At 44.1% G+C, this 16,963-nt stretch overlaps 1 protein-coding gene across 1 annotated transcript in view; it reads right to left on the reverse strand.

Annotated features, from left to right (window-relative positions):
• Window positions 1-16,963, reverse strand: part of LAMA2 (laminin subunit alpha 2) — a 727,667-nt gene that overhangs the window by 344,350 nt on the left and 366,354 nt on the right. The window contains exons 17-18 of the mRNA XM_083176751.1: window positions 9,274-9,401; window positions 1,168-1,254 (exon numbers count right to left, since the gene is read on the reverse strand). Of these exons, the coding sequence (XP_083032877.1) occupies window positions 1,168-1,254; window positions 9,274-9,401 (215 nt within the window). The remainder of the gene's footprint in view (window positions 1-1,167; window positions 1,255-9,273; window positions 9,402-16,963) is intronic.

Genomic DNA, 16,963 nt, shown 5'->3' on the forward strand with positions numbered 1-16,963 from the left:
GCGATTTGCGGCGATGTGGTGCGCAAAGAAAACATGCGCATTTAGCGCAAAGCATAGAATGTCACCCATTGAGTCCTATTGGTGAAAGAGTGCTCTATAAATACAATTATTATTATTAATTATTATTAAGATCTTTGCACGATCAGAATTTTCTTTTATTGCTCTATAAATATTTCATCTCTAAATAAATTGGAATTTACAGAATAAAGGTAGAATAAGAAAAACACAAATTTTAGCATCTGGCAAGCAAAAGAATCAGACTGTAATATGCATTTTGACAGTAATAAAAAAAATTACAAATAAAAATCATAACATACTATAATTAATCTATATTTTCCAATGAACATTTTTGATAATTAACTGGATGTCAGAGAATGAATGTGAGCAAACATTGATGTGCACAGATTTATTTAGCCATTCCTGCTGTTTTATAATGTCAAGTTGTAATTGTTACATTTCTAACTCTCTAACATAAGAGGTTTGAGATTGAAATATGATCTGCGGAGCTGTTACTTTCAGCTGTTGCTTCTGAGAGTTTCAAACTCTAAACTTAGAAAAGGCTTAAAATATAAAACCAAGTTTGAACATGTATCAATAATATCACATTTGCAATGTAATAATAATGATGATAATTTAAAAAAGGCTGGAATAAAGGTAAATAATATTTGGGAATAATAATAATAATAATTTTATATATATATATATATATATATATATATATATATATATATATATATATATATATTATATATGTAGTCCAACATGTAAGTCCCCCACAATACAACAATACAAGACACAAAGTAAATGCATAGATCTGATCTGCACAGTTGGCATACATTCCCCGATGCTTGTTGCAGGATTGTATCTTGATCACATAAGTAGTAAACTCCCCCCTTCAAATGATCCATAGTTAGCAAATTGTGTCTTCTACTACTTACTGTACATATAAAAGGTATATTGCACAATTCCCTTTTTTAAACTAAGCTAAGTTTTGGGCACAACCAATTTTTTACCCCTGTTATTGTACAGAGAAAAGGACAAATCATCTTAAATTTATCTAGAATATTAGTGACACACCGAGGATATTATAGACACTGCTATTACCTTGATTTACAATTGAAGACTATTATGACATATGAAAAAAAAAATAGGTTTTTAAGTTCTTACCGTTCACAACGCTGCCCTGTATATCCAGGAGCACAAGTATCACAAATTAATCCACGTGCTGGGTCCAGGTGACATGTTGGACTAAAACTTTGTTTTTGACAGGTGAGATGAGGGAAAATGAATGAAAAAAACACAAAAATTAGCATCATAATTGCACAGACTTTTCAACACTCATTACTCTAGGAATATGGTCCCCAGGAATACGCTTTCTGCCTTAGATACACACACATTTAGCTCTGGCTCCAGCCAATGGCCACTGGAATGACTTTACTATTTCTGCCGACACTGGAGATAGTACAGTGAGTGGCAGCATCGCAATGGCATGTTATGGTGGAGCTTACTTTAGACTGTCACAGATCCTGTTCAACAGCTAAAAAGCAGGAATGTTCAGCTGCTTGTCTGTGCCCGGAGGTCTGTGACAAATATACTGTGTCTTACTCTGTGATTGAGTTTCAATAAAAAAGGAACAATATCTTATTTTGCATTGAAAATATTTAGTTATTTGTTGTTGTACAAATGTTTGTCACACTTATAGAGGGAGAAAAAAGTGCAGTATTCATTTACATTTATTGTGGCTTAAATTCCCTGTCTCAAAGAGCTAAATGCACTTTCTGTGTTTTCGCAGCAGAATTTAAAAGGACAATTATATAAATACAATATCATGCATGTTTTACATTTAATTTTTAATGTTGAGCCTTTTTATATACAAGTTGTAAATTGTTTAAATTAAAAGCTTATATTCTCATCAACATATACAGAATAAGTAGATAAATACAAAATATATGACTCTAAATTTTCAGGGGGCAATTAATTAATTGACCATTATACAGTACCTGCACCTCCCAGTCCCAACTTCTAACTATCTGCAATATTGCTGTATTGTTATTACTGATAATACATATCACTGATAATTGAATACAATAATCAGACAGATTAATAAAAAGTGAAATCTAAAAGAAAATGATCCGTTAGTCACAGTTTTTACCATTCCTCTGTACTGTGGAGAAGTCTCATAGGATCATATGAGGATCTAATCCGCTTTTATAGCCCACAGCCTTGCAAAATTTATCGATCCACCATTCCATGTATTTCATTGGTGGGTTAGATTTCTACAGTGCAGAGGGAGAGCAATGGATACCACAAAGATAAAGTTGTAAAACAATTATTTTCAGAGCCAGCCCTAGCCTAAATGACACACTAGACAAGATTTTGGCTGGTGCCCCCTAGCACCGCCACTAGTTTCGCCTCTGACCCTGCTTCCCTTTCCCAGCACCATCAACCCTCATCATAGCAGTCATCATTTTGGTGCTCCTACCTGCAATATTTTAAATAGAAACAGTGCACACATTCGGTGCGCAGCCCAAACAGGGGTGTGTTCTTGCTGGGAAGGGGCATGGCCACACAATACTACCCCCAATTCAAATGATGCCACAGAGTAGTGCAACTTTATTCGCATTATATCATGCGATGGTGTCCCTTATTCACGTTACATCACACAGTAGTACCACTTTACCTTATGTACATTACTCCTCACATTATTCACATTATACCCTTAGAAAAAAATCCTGAGAAAATATTGTATTTTAAGCACCTCCATGGCCACACTGCAACCCAGCACAAAGCAGTGTGTGCTGGGCAGAGGAGAAGAGCTACAGTTGCTGCTGTCAATTAAGGGAGGGGGCCCGGGGCCCCCACTGGGCCCTTAAATCAGACTTTGGCCTGGGTAATTTGTACCCCCTACCCCTATCTCTCGGCACCCCTGATAATACCACACAGTAATGCCCCTTACACATGACACACATTATTAATGTCCTTATAACCATAATGCCCCTTACACATTATGCCAACCTTTATTAATGCCCTTCATACACATAATGACACACATAATGCCCCTTACACATATGTTGCACATTATTAATGCCCTTATACACATGACACGCATAATGCCCATTACACATATGTTGCACATTATTAATGCCCTTATACACATGATACACATAATGCCTGTTACACATCTGTCGCACATTATTAATACATTTATACATGACACACATAATGCCCCTTACACATATGCCGAACACTATTGCACAACCAACCCACCCGTAGACAGCACTCGCACAGCTGCTAACACTGTGACCTCTGCCTTTGCTTGGATACAGATGTTTCCTCATACATCTTGACTCAATAGGCCATGCAGCTCCTGGCCAGTTCTGCCTTTTTGGGTGCCTTTTTTGCTGAAAATTCGTCTTATTTGCATTGTTATGACCAGCAAACACAAGGAGCTTCCAATGATTAAAATTATATGTGGCATGAATATATTCTGTGTGTGACTGTGTCTGTTCCTGTATATGATAGTGATTTCCATAAATACACTATTTCAAATGCAGATACAGCCTCACTCACACACAGAACATAGGCATGCTGCATATCATTTTAATCAGCAGAAGCTGCTGGTGCCCCTAGGCATTCCAAATGCCCTAGGCAATTGCCTTTTTTGCCTATGCCTAAGGCCGGCTCTGTTTATTTTAATACTGTGCAAGGCCATTCCTTGTATTTCATTGGTGGGTTACAACAGTTTATTCTTTATAACGATATTAACCAATTGTTCTACCATCTGTAGGATACTCAGGAACCATATGCTGTGCAAGTCTCTACTTAATACACTTCTTAGAACTTCATTGGTGAATTTTTACATTTTGTTTGCAGCGTGTACTTAGCAATGCTTTACTTCTGTTAAAATTCATTTTGGGTCATGCACTTCAGGTAATGTGGAATTTTTATTTTATTTTAAAACTATCAATTCTAGATTTAGGGGGGTTTATGGAGTGTCATTATATTTCCTCGACTTGTGTAATAATTTATTCAACTTGGAAATAATATGCATATAAAGCATATAATTCCATCAGAATTATTGTCATGTTCCTTTAATGCTATCACCATTGCCATGCACATTCCTTGCTTTAAAAAATTGATGACCTTAGATAAGTAAAAACAAATTATGGTACTTGTGTATTTTGGCGGCGCCCATCGCATCGCATACCATTAGGCATACGATGGTATGCGATGCGACGCGATATCGCGCAATATTGTACAATGCCATACAATTTAAAAATTGCCATACAATGTGATGCGATGTGATTAAACATTGTATAAGCACCCTAATGGGTGCTTACAATGTTAAATGCACCCCCACGCCCCCCCCCCCCACACACACTATAAACGTGCACCCGAAGCGTGGCGAGCGCAGCGAGCCCGCGAGGGGCGGCGGTACGCATCCTCCGACCTTTTCGTACCCCCACTATCCACGTTGGCGTGGAGTTGAGAATAGAAAGTGTGACGAGCGCAGTGAGCCACTGAGCCCGAAGCGTGGCGAGCACAGCGAGCCCCGCGAGGGGACGCGGATACCTGTGAAGCCCGCGAGGGGACTCCGATACCTGTGAAGGTATCCGCGTGCGCTCGCCACACTTCGGGCTCAGTGGCTCGCTGCGCTCGCCACACTTTCTATTCTCAACTCCACGCCGACGTGGATAGTGGGGGTATGAAAAGGTCGGAGGACGCGTACCGCCGCCCCTCGTGGGCTCGCTGCGCTTGCCACGCTTCGGGTTCACGTTTATAGTGGGGGGGTGGCGTGGGGGTGCATTTAACATTGTAAGCACCCATTACGGTGCTTAAAAGCACCCTTTAGGGTGCTTATACAATCTTTCATCGTATAGGGGCCAAAAATTGCGTCGCATCGCATGCCATCGGGTGCATGGCATGCGATGCGATTTGATTAAAACATTGCGCGATGGAAATCGGGGGCGCCGCTATAATACACAAGTACCCAAATTATGTAAACATGTTTCCATAAATTGTGATTCCATGGGTGAATGCTCAGATCTAACAGGAGGAAAATTAACACCCCTTTCCAATTGCTATATTGTAACCAGGAAGCAGGGATGCGTAGGGTTAATTTAGAGTTTACCATTTTGAGAGGTTTCTGGGAGGTAAGTAGGTGGTGTCAGATGTTCAATTTGTATGATTGGGAATAGTTCTGTCTCTTTTCATTTGCTTTTCGTCCCTCCTTTCCCCATTTCGTAATTTTGTTTTGGTGTCCATTTTGCAGCAGGAAAGAATATTTGTGATTCTGTCAATACATAGATTAGTCTCAATTCTCCCAGTGGACTGTCTGGCCGGCTGGCCTTACTTCTATATGGTATTGATAAGGAAAATGGAGCCCAGTGTTTTATACTTGCCTTTGAAAATGGTCCTCCAAGTTTAGTCTTAACATAAGTAGCTAGGGCGTGGTCACTAATCAACTGTTATTCTTTTTTTCTACCACCATATTGTTTCATATGTTCATTGAATTTTTTGATGTCTCAATAAAAGGACTGGCCAACATATTGAAATGCCATTAAATTGTCCCTTTCTTTGAGTTTATTTAGAGCATACAGTACTTGCATACTCTCCCGAAAATCAGAAAACCTGAAAAGTAACAAGTCTCCCACATCCAGTTGATTTCTGTCTCAATCCCTGCTCGCAGAGGTAAAGTGGGCGGTGCAATGACATAATTTATGCTAAATCCTGTAATCATAACTCCTCCCCCGCATTATAACGCCGGTAATATATGCATTGTAAAGCTAGGCAGAGACTCACTAATGCAATTGCATGTCCATGCACTGGACTGCCCCCTGCTTCTCGACAACGCCCCCTGTTGTGTGACCAGGTTATTCCCTCTCAGATGGAGCAGCCTTAAAGTAGGCAAGTGTGATTTAGAGTATTGTATATAGATTATATGTATTAAACCTGTGGTGGTGGCAATAAGGCATCTGGCACTAGGGAGTTTCACAGTTTTATGTTTTATTCACATAACTAAATACAGTATAATATATATGCAATCAATTAATATGGTCACATTGATGTGTGCAGAGACCTGCAGCTGGCCTTATTACTGATCAGAGAGGTCAGAATATCCATTCAGCAGTGCCTGGGATGTAAATGAATCTATTTGGTTTTGACAGGCACAATAAAGGAAAATAAATGTTTGCTCTTCCTGGATATTTTTTGTACTATTTATTATTCATAATCCACTGGTTTAGTCATTTTGTTTGGGTAAGTAAATTTGGAAAAATCATTAGATGCAAAAATAAATCAAACATGTTTTCAGTCACTTCTCCACAATATGTCTACTCTGATGTCTGCTGTAAATCAATGTTTAATGGGAAACCTGGCAACTATCTCAGGATCAAAACAGAGAAAATAACTTCATCCAACAACATATTAACCTGATTTTATGTATTAATGGCATTCAAAGAGATGAAAAAAGCAAATATTCTGTAGGACATCCCACTTATTAAATTCATATCTATAAATGATCTTCAATTAATTAATATCTTTGATGTGTTACAGTCACATTTTAAAAGCTACAGATGGCATTATCTTTTCTGTGGAAAGCTATACAATATACATGTAACACTCTGTAAACAGCAAATATGTACAAATATAATTACAACTATGTAAAAGGATTTAAAATCAGGGCAAATTGCAAAAGAGACATGGGGTGACATTTAATAGGATGCGAAAATTTGATTTTTGCAACTTTTTCGCCAAAAACGGCCGAAATCGCACTTTTTTTCCTGAATTCGCATATTTAATGAGATGTGAAAAATACTTATCTTCACCCTCGTTGCGGCAATGCCCTGCGGCTCCCTCAGCCTCCACGGTCAGGTCCGGAGCGCACACTGCACAGTGCAGCCTGCATAGCGCCGAGCCCCTCTGCGTCCTAGGCTCAGCGCTCTGCAGGCTGCTCTGTGTATTGGCACCGCTGTGGGCAGCTGCCCGGGCCCCTCCAGAGGCCAGGGCCAGGGGCAGCTGTACCCAGGGCACCCCCCTGTCGGCAGCCCTGGGTAGCAGCGATGTTGGCGGGACATGCGCAGCCATTACTTTTAAGAAAAATACCATGATAATTGATACATCCGTGCAATGTAGTCAATTATTGCATTGCAGATTGGGCTGATATTATCACAGCACATCTGCATCTGAGGATGCAGATGGTGATAAATCAGATCCAACGTGATAAATAGCTGAAAGATCTAAGGAAACACAATGCTGTACATGGGATTTGTAAAACAACACATTTTGTAATATAAAACAATTCTAAATGCTATTTTCCAGAAGTTCAATTCTCTACTGATCATTTATTCACATCTTTAATAGAACTCCTACCTTAGTAAATCTACCCCACAGTATATATAATAGGAGCACACCCTACTACACCTTTACATTTATATTCATAGGCGTGCGCAGCCCATTTTGTTAGGGGGTGCACCACTGGAGGGGGCGTGTCATCACCGCCTACTGGGCGTGTCTATCACGCCTACTAAGCGTGTCTATCACCGCCGACTGGGCATAAATGTAAACTAAATAGGTGACTTATTTATGTATATGGGCTTCATAATTAATCATTCCATACATCAGAAATAGGGACAGTGCCTGCTGCAAAAATGTACACTGTATTGCCCATTACGCCACACACCATAATGCCCATTACAAATGACGCCACACACCATAATGCCCATTACACATGACACCACACACTAATGCCCATTACACATAACACTACACACCATAATGCCCATTACATATAACGCCACACCCAGTAATGCCCATTACACATGACGCCACACTCCGGTGATGCCCAATACATATTATGCCATATAAGTGCCACTTACCCACATGCTCATTGCTAGGAGATTCTTTCTCAATGCCAGGGGCTGTATGTTTGATGCCAAGGGGGTTTCATGCTCGTTGCCACAGGGGATTGCATGCTTGTTGATGCAGGTGATAACATGCTCTGCCAAGGGGATTTCATGCTTGTTGCTATGGAGGATTACAGGTGCGATGACAGCTGCCAGCCCAGTGAAAATGCAGCACCGGCACTGTGTTCACTACTGCTGCCTGCTGTGCACTCTTGACTGGCACTGCCAGTGGGTGGGTGACAGGTGCGGACTCTGAAGGCTGGAGCTTTAAAGCAGGGGACTTCCAATGGCTGCTGAGGTGTAGGAATGGAAGAGATGGCGAGGGATCACCAAGGTGGCCGTCATCTGTCAGGAGGAAGGAGAGGGGCCTTTGCATGGGCTCACCTCTGCAGGAGCAGGCAGCGGGTGCTGGTGGACGCGGGCTTCCCCAAAGTGATTGCACAGCAGGTGGGGGTCCTCCAAGGCTGTGCGAGCGATGCAGCGATGAAAGGCCGTCGGGAGCCGCCACGGAGCTCAGTGGCCGGCCAGGCGGAGAAATTGAGGCCCTGGCTCCTATAAGGAGGTAGGCCGCAACCGGGTAAATGGTCTCCCGGCTCTGCGGCAAGCGTCGGAGGTGGCTGCTGAGAGGGAGGAGAGTTGGGTGAGGCATCGGGACAAGAGTAGTAGCCCCTGGAGAGGGTAAAGTTCCATAGGGCAAGGGTATGGCCCCGGGAGCTCCTCCACTGTGGCTTCACACAGTTTGGCGGCCATGCCACACCCCCGAGGCTGGAACTTTATGCGCACCTTAAGCCTGACGCCCGGCATGTGTCTGTGTCTGGAGATCTGTATGTGGTCATTTACATTGGCGTAATACATTTGCGTGCAATTGTGAGGGGGGGGGTGCCGGTCATTAGGAGGTGCCTGTGCACCCCTGGCACCCCCCGTGCGCACGCCTATGTTTATATTGACTTCTCCTTAATCCTCTATCAGTCAGTGCTGTGCTGCAGACATAATTCTCTTGGAAGAAAAAGCCACTATACATACACAGTAAAGAATTATCTGGAAACATAGTACAGGCACCATATTCCTGGAGAAATGCACATGAGCAGTAGAGTCTAGTCTAGCACAAAACCTCCTCTGTGTTGCTAGAGAGGAGGAGGGCTGCATGGCACCTACACACAGGCCCTCCTCTTCTAAATGGCTTCTGAATTCAATTAATAGAGTAGGAAACAAATACTGCATACTAAAATGTTGTTTCTATTTCCATCATGTTGCGATATGTGAAGCATATATTTACATTTAATTAAGTAAAATGGGTTAGTTAGGTTGTGCACAAATTTTGTACTGCCTAACTAATTAAACGTAGGATTTGCTGTGCTTTACCACTTACTTGTTAGAACCTATCGTCATAGGACACGCACATGGCAGGCAGTCCTCTTCTGTGCCATTAGTGGGAAAGCCATAGAAGCCTGGCAGGCAGTAATCACAGAATCGGCCATAGGTATTGTGCTTGCAATTCTAAAAGAAAGCAGGATATTTGTAAATCAGCAAGAAAAGCAGCGTGTGTGCTGTTAGCAAGCCTAGGTCTACAATTATGCTGTCACATAACTCCTTAAAGTCTTTTAATACCCTTACAAATGTAATTAGTGAACACATTATCCTATATGGGTGATGTCAATATTTAGAATTCTTAATAAATATTCCATTTAAAAGAAAGTGTGCCTAATCTCTATAAAGGAAACCGCGTATAAAAGAACTTACATCAGGGCACACATATACCCTATATTTATCCCTTTATTATTCATGGAATATAATGAATACTTTTTCTCTCTAATGACTGACACATTCATTAGCCAGTTCTCTCAATCCGCAAAATTATACTAATAGTGAAATAAAATTACCAGCAATCAAGACTCATTTCAGTATTACCCTGCAGGTACAGTACATGTCACATTGTAAAACAATATTACTAGTTGATCTTGACAAAGAAGTATACAATGTCACAACGTGACAAGTTTTCATGTTCGCAACACGACTGTTATGAATCTCACTGTGTGGATAATGATATCCACTCCGTAAAACCTAATAGCAGCCACCTTTCCCGAAACTACAGTTCATGGACCACGGCATATAGTACCCGCATCGCGGGTGTCATAGATCAGGGGAAGTGCTATCCCCTGACATAACGCACAGGGATAGCGCATATTCCCCTGATTGACAGATAGTAAATCAACCCCTCTGTGAGAAGACCTACAAAACATGCACTGAGGAGAGACTTTGAGAACCTGTGATCTAAACATATTATACAAAACAGGAGTAAGAAATAGGATTTCATTTTCACCAGTGGTCATGCCACAATTATTTCAGTAACAAAAGAGATTTTGTCTAACTCTAGACACTATGGGGGAAATTTACTAATATGAAAAACCTAGTTTTTCGTATTAGTATTTTCCCTACGACTGCATACGACTGTTTCAGTCGTATGCAAAGTCGTGTTCCGGAGGGGGATTTACAAAGCAGTCATATACGACTGCTTTGTAACCCTCCGATGTCGTAGGAATTCGTATTAGCAGCCGTATATACGGCTGCTAATACGAATTATTTGTAGGCAGTCTGCACGGATCAGTCAGATCCGTGCAGGCTGCAAGGTGTAAAAAAAAATTAAATAAATAAATAAAAAAAAAAAAACGGCGTGGGGTCCCCCCCACAGCCGAAACCAGCACCAGGCTGACAGAGCCTGGAGCCGGTAATTAAAAATCAGGGAACCCGACAAATAGGGGTTCCCTGATTTTTAACAACCAGCCCCAGGCTCCTGCTCTGGGGCTGGTTCCCAAAATACGGGGGACAAAATGACTAATAAAATATGGTCCCCCGTATTTTAAGAACCAGCCCCAGGCAAAACCAGCCAGCAGGGTAATGCCACAGCCGGGGGGAGACTTTTTATGCAAGTCCCCCCGGCCAAAGCATTAACCCTACCGACCAGTCAGCCTGGCCAGGGGCCCTGGGGGAGTGGGGACCCCCCCAATAAAGGGGTCCCCCCCTTCCAGGACTTACCTGACCAGGCTGAAGCCTGGTGCTGTCCTCGATGCCCCTGGGCGGTGGGCATCGAGCTGATAGCGGTGTAAAAAATAGAAAAAACGATTGTTTTTTACTGTGGCACTACAAGTGCCAGCAAGCCTCCCCAGCAAGCTGGGACTTGGAGAACCACAAGTCCCAGCCTGCTGGGCATTAAAGGGCCCGCTGGGTCTTGTAGTGCCACAGTAAAAAAAATAGTTAAATAAAACACACTGACACCCATTTTAAATAAAAGTTTAATACACACATTACACACATACTGATACTTACCTATCTTGATCCCGTTGGTAGGTCGCTGGCTCCGGTGTCGGCGGCTCCGTGTCGGCGGCTCCGGGGACGGCGTCCTGTCCGAGGATAATCCATGTTGGACCTGTGAAAGGAAATCCTACTCACCCAGGTCCTGCATGGATGGTCTTCTTTCTTCATCTGTCGACATCCAGGTCTTCTGACAGCTGCTGGCGACTTCCAGCAGCTGTCGGCATCTTCCGCGACGCTCCCCGGCTTTCAGATCTTCGGTGTCTGGGCTCAGAATGAATTCTGGCCAATCAGGAGCCACCCAGCCGCCTAGCGGCCAATCAGGAAAGACCTTTTATTTTGTTTTATTTAACTATTTTTTTTACTGTGGCACTACAAGACCCAGCGGGCCCTTTAATGCCCAGCAGGCTGGGACTTGTGGTTCTCCAAGTCCCAGCTTGCTGGGGAGGCTTGCTGGCACTTGTAGTGCCACAGTAAAAAACAATTGTTTTTTCTATTTTTTACACCCCTATCAGCTCGATGCCCACCGCCCAGGGGCATCGAGGACAGCACCAGGCTTCAGCCTGGTCAGGTAAGTCCTGGAGGGGGGGGACCCCTTTATTGGGGGGGTCCCCACTCCCCCAGGGCCCCTGGCCAGGCTGACTGGTCGGTAGGGTTAATGCTTTGGCCGGGGGGACTTGCATAAAAAGTCTCCCCCCGGCTGTGGCATTACCCTGCTGGCTGGTTTTGCCTGGGGCTGGTTCTTAAAATACGGGGGACCCCTAGTCATTTTGTCCCCCGTATTTTGGGAACCAGCCCCAGAGCAGGAGCCTGGGGCTGGTTGTTAAAAATCAGGGAACCCCTATTTGTCGGGTTCCCTGATTTTTAATTACCGGCTCCAGGCTCTGTCAGCCTGGTGCTGGTTTCGGCTGTGGGGGGGACCCCACGCCGGTTTTTTTTTTATTTATTTAATTTTTCTATTTTTTTACACTGCAGCCTGCACGGATCTGACTGATCCGTGCAGGCTAAAACGCAAATAGAACAGGAAAATGGTGTTCTATTTTCCTGTCGTATTTGCGTGGGTGTTTTACACCACTAAGCAGCCGTATTATCAGTACGGCTGCTTAGTAAATCAGAAACCACCATTCTTTTGAATGGTGATTTCTGTCGTATCCTATCGATGGTGTAGACATTCGTATTTGTAAATACAAATACGAATGTTCCATCTTTAGGACTACGAATTGTTGTATTTTTGGGATTGTAAATCCCGAAAATACAAATTCGGAAAAAAAGGTGTATTTCTCCCTACCAATACACCTTTTTTCTACGAATCCATTTTGGTAAATGTCCCCCTATCTGCCTGTTTGTGAGTTAATGCTGGTGTACAGTTTTAGCATATTTTGCCAAAGTTCTATAAATGTGGGTCTTTAATCTAATACTAGTATCAGCCCTTCTCCTGGTTTACATCTATGCCTCTATATGTGCAAGGACTGAGGGTTGTGTATTGATAGATCAGTGTCTAGTCAGTGTCTAGTCAGTCGGTCGACAGCACAAGGTCAACATGCATTGGGGCAACAGGTTAAAAGGTCAACAGGGTCAAAAGGATGACATTTGAAAAGTCGACAGGGTCAAAAGATCAACATGGTCAAAAGATCAACAATTAAAAGTTTGACATTCACTAGCAGAAGACAATGTATTAGTGTTAGTAGTAGCACTACTAGTGTCCGTGACTAGTGTTAGGATAATCATCCTGACTTACTGTACACTACAGACTGAGCCATTACTGAATATAATCAATCTAGCATCCTAGACCTGCTACTTAATGTTCAGAGGAGCTTTTTTTCTGATACAGTTGGGTTTTAGAATCTAGACTGATGGTTACTGCTGGACTGCACGTTGCTCTGATATTTTATACTGTACACAGCCACCCGCTAGCTCCTGTCACTGTGTGCTGCTTGCTATCTTCAACTTTGTCATGTGATTGCTGCACCACCAATAATGGGTTAGTTCTGCAGCAGCAAGACCTCTCAAAATCAGCAACCAGCAGCCCGAATGAAAGGACTTCCTGAAGAGCTGGCTGGTTTCCAGTGGAATGTCATTTCTAGGAAGTGACGTGTGGTTCAGGACTAATGGGTCGTACACATGGAACGATTTTAGGGCATTTTCTAAGTGATCTGACTTAATATGAATAGATTGCTTAGAAAATGCCCCTAAATCGCTCCATGTATAGGGGCCATAGCGATAGCCCATACGCATGGAGAACACTGGCCCTGACAGATCTCTCTGCACACATTGCTGTGCATCGCTGTGTTCTGAGCGATCTTGCTGAGCGATCTAGCATTGCTCAGATCACTCAGCAATATCTCTACATGTGTAGGCTCCATTAGTTCTCAGGGGAGTATTCAATCCCCGCCGCTACTTCCGACGGGGGAAATAGCAGCGGACAGGAGCCTATTCAATGCTGTCTTTCCCGACAGCATTGAAGAAACATCAGAACAGACTTAAATTTAAAAGCTGTCAGGCTCCTTTTGCGGAGAACGGCCATGGATTGTCGAGATCACTGCCGTATCTTGACAACCCATGGCCGATTAACATGCCCACCATTTCCCATCTGATCTCCAGTGTCACCAGTTACAGTCTGGTTAACAAGTCCACTGGTTCCAGTTTGGTCTCCCACTTCAACAATTCTGTGTTTGGAAACCACTGCTTTATGCTGGGTACACACCAGGACAACAAGGGTCCGATCCAATCTATCTAGATCCAATTCTGACCGATTGGATGTAGATTGTGTGGTGATTGGGCACTTTTCTGTCCTGGTGTGGACAGATACCGATCCGATGCGCGGTCCCGCGGGTTTATCGTTCGTTATTCAGATCCTTCCTGCAGCAGGTAGGCTCTGGAAATGACCATACTCCCGGGTGCGGATCGCCATTGGATCGGACCCGCTCACGGTGCACATCGTGAGTGGGTCATGCCCCCCACGTCATCGTGAGCGGGTATGAAGAAACACTGACGACCTGCTCAATGTGCATCGTGAGTGGGTCATCCTGGTGTGTTCCCTGCATAAGTGCCTATCTTCAATATAGTTGACCGTTATTTTCCCTTCACCTTCCATGCACAGGAACTTCATAAGGTCACCCAGCTTTCTGAACACAGTCTTATCCCAAGCTCCAACTTTAGACCTCATTCCAATGGGAGATGTGAGGCTACAGGCAGGGACAACTTTACCAGTAGGCATCTTAGGATAGCCACCTAGGGCACTGACATTTGTTGATTACAAAAATAAGGATGTTTATGAGGAAGACATTTTTGTTGTACTTAATGCAGGTAGTGACTGTGGAACTTCGAACACCACCTCCAAACTTTCAGGGCTGAGGGGCTGAAAAGTGGTTATTGGTGGGGTTGGGGGGAGGGTAATCAGTAGGTTAAATCGTTGCCTATGGTGCTTAGAATCCTTCACGTGAAGAAGTCTTCTGCAGAAAAGATCTATGAGGTACTGTTGATGAACTGCACTGTGAGCTGTGGGGTGGTCAAAATTAATTGATAATTAATATCATTTAGGGTTATAATACAGTAGGAACAAATTACATTTTTTTAGCTGTTTTGGCAATTTAAAACCAAAATATGATTAAGAATTAGTACCAAAACCAAAACATAGGGGTCTGTGCACATTTCCAAATGTAGGTACAAGATACAGTGGGCCAAATGTAATAGGGTGAGAGTTTCAGAAAGTGAGAGATTTTGGGAGAGTTTTCCCATGTTTTTTAAAGCAGCAATCAATTACATGGCAAAATCAACCTGGTTTTGCAGTGTAAATGATTGCTGCTTTAAAAAACATGGGAAAACTCTCCCAAAATCTCTCACTTTCTGAAAATCTCACCCTATTACATTTGGCCCAGTATCTTTTTTTTATCAGTGCTGGAACATTGCCTGATCGAAAGCGGAGTTGCCATGTTGCGATATGGCTGTTCAATGCATTTCGACGAGCCATGGGAGCAAAATAGATGCATGGTAAGAGGGTGGCGATTGACATGGCATCTGTACTACCCCAAGATGTAAAATGTGGGGGGGAAGATGTAAAATGTGCAGAGATAATTACATTTGGGTGAGTTATTTTGTTTCTGTGAAGGGAAAATACTGGCTGCTTTATTTTTACACTGCAATATAGATCTCAATTTGAAGTAAAACCCCACCCAAATCTAATTCTCTCTGCACAAGTAACATCTGCCCCACCTGCAGTGCACATGGTTTTGTTCATCTAAGAAGGAATTAGTCAGAAAGAGTGAACCAAAATAACCCCCATTATGCGACAAACCGCAATGCCCATTACACATTATGTGACACCGCAATGTCATTATACATTATCTGACACACCCTATGGCCCCCTTCTGCTTCATAAAGCAATTACAAACTTCTTCCTTCTTGTCCCACGCTGCTCCTCAGGCACCATGGCTCCTCTCTGCTTCACAGGTGCGGGATTACGATAGGCCTCTGGACTATCGCCTTACTGCTGGGCAGTACATGTTGGAGCATGGGGGTCCATTTAATCATGCGACAATAGAAGGAGTTGGGGGGGCAGGCGGGCATGCTTCTGCAGGGGAGGTGGACAAAATGGTGCATCAGGAGGTGGACAAAATGGGACTGGTGTGTCAGGCCCAATGACAGGCATGGCAGGAGAACGTGGATCCATATACAAAGCTTCTGAGATGCAGGGTATTGCTGCTACTGTTGCTCCTGGGACTCTGAGTCAAGCAGATCGGGGACTAGGCTGGAAGCAAACTTGTAGAAACAGGACTGTGGCATTTTGAATTTGCCGCTCTCCTGAAGCAAATCACAGCTTACAGCCAATCAGGAGCGACTGCCGATCCACAAGAAGTGATTAGTTCATGGACAGAGGCAAATTAAACATGCAGTTGCATGTTGGCTTCCAGCCTATTCCCCAATCTGCTTGACTCAAGGTTCCTGTCCCTGGGGGGGCAGGGGTATTGGCGGCGGCCAGCAGGGGGTTGCCGGAGGTCTTGGCGGTGGCCGGCAGGGGGGGCATGGGTATCGGCGGCTGCTGGCGGGGGGGCAGGGGTATCGGCGGCAGGCTCGGGGGGCAGGGGTATCGATGGCAGCCAGTGGGGGGGGCCAGGGTATCAGCGGCAGATGGTGAGGGGCTGTGCCTCCATGGACACAGCCAGCCACCACCACGTCCGCGCACGTCGACTCATCACTGGCAGGAGTCTTCCCTCACTGTGGTGCCAACGGTCAGACAAGGCTCCTCCCTCCTAGCAGCCAGCGACAGCCGGTTTTTTTGCATAAAATTTGATAAAAAAAGGTGAAACTACCGAAATGAATCACTATGGCCCTTATTCTGTTTCGTGCGGTACGGCCCGCGTGCGGCCGTACCGCCGATGTTTACAGTCTGCACATGCGCAGAGGTCATTCTGCGCATGTGCAGCCCCCTTCGCCGCAGACGTATTTCGTCCGCCGCAAAGGGGGCGTATAGGGGCGTGAGGGGCTTCATCCCCTCATTTCCCTATGTGTACGCCCCGCGTTTCATGGGCGTTCCCATGCAAACGCGGGGCGTATGCATGGAAATGAGGGCATGACGCAGCTCATGGGGGCGGAAAGCTGACGTCGCCGGATGTCAGCTTTCAGCCCCCATACAAGCTACCACACGGACGATTGTCCGTGTGGTCTCAGCTTGCGGGAGCTGCTGGGGCGTGCGGACCTGCCTTCGATGGTCGACGACCATCGAATGCAGGGGGCAGCTCCCACCATGGTGG

This window comes from Crinia signifera, chromosome 3, assembly GCF_055691185.1.
Source record: "Crinia signifera chromosome 3, ASM5569118v1, whole genome shotgun sequence".
In the NCBI taxonomy this organism is placed as follows: domain Eukaryota; kingdom Metazoa; phylum Chordata; class Amphibia; order Anura; family Myobatrachidae; genus Crinia; species Crinia signifera.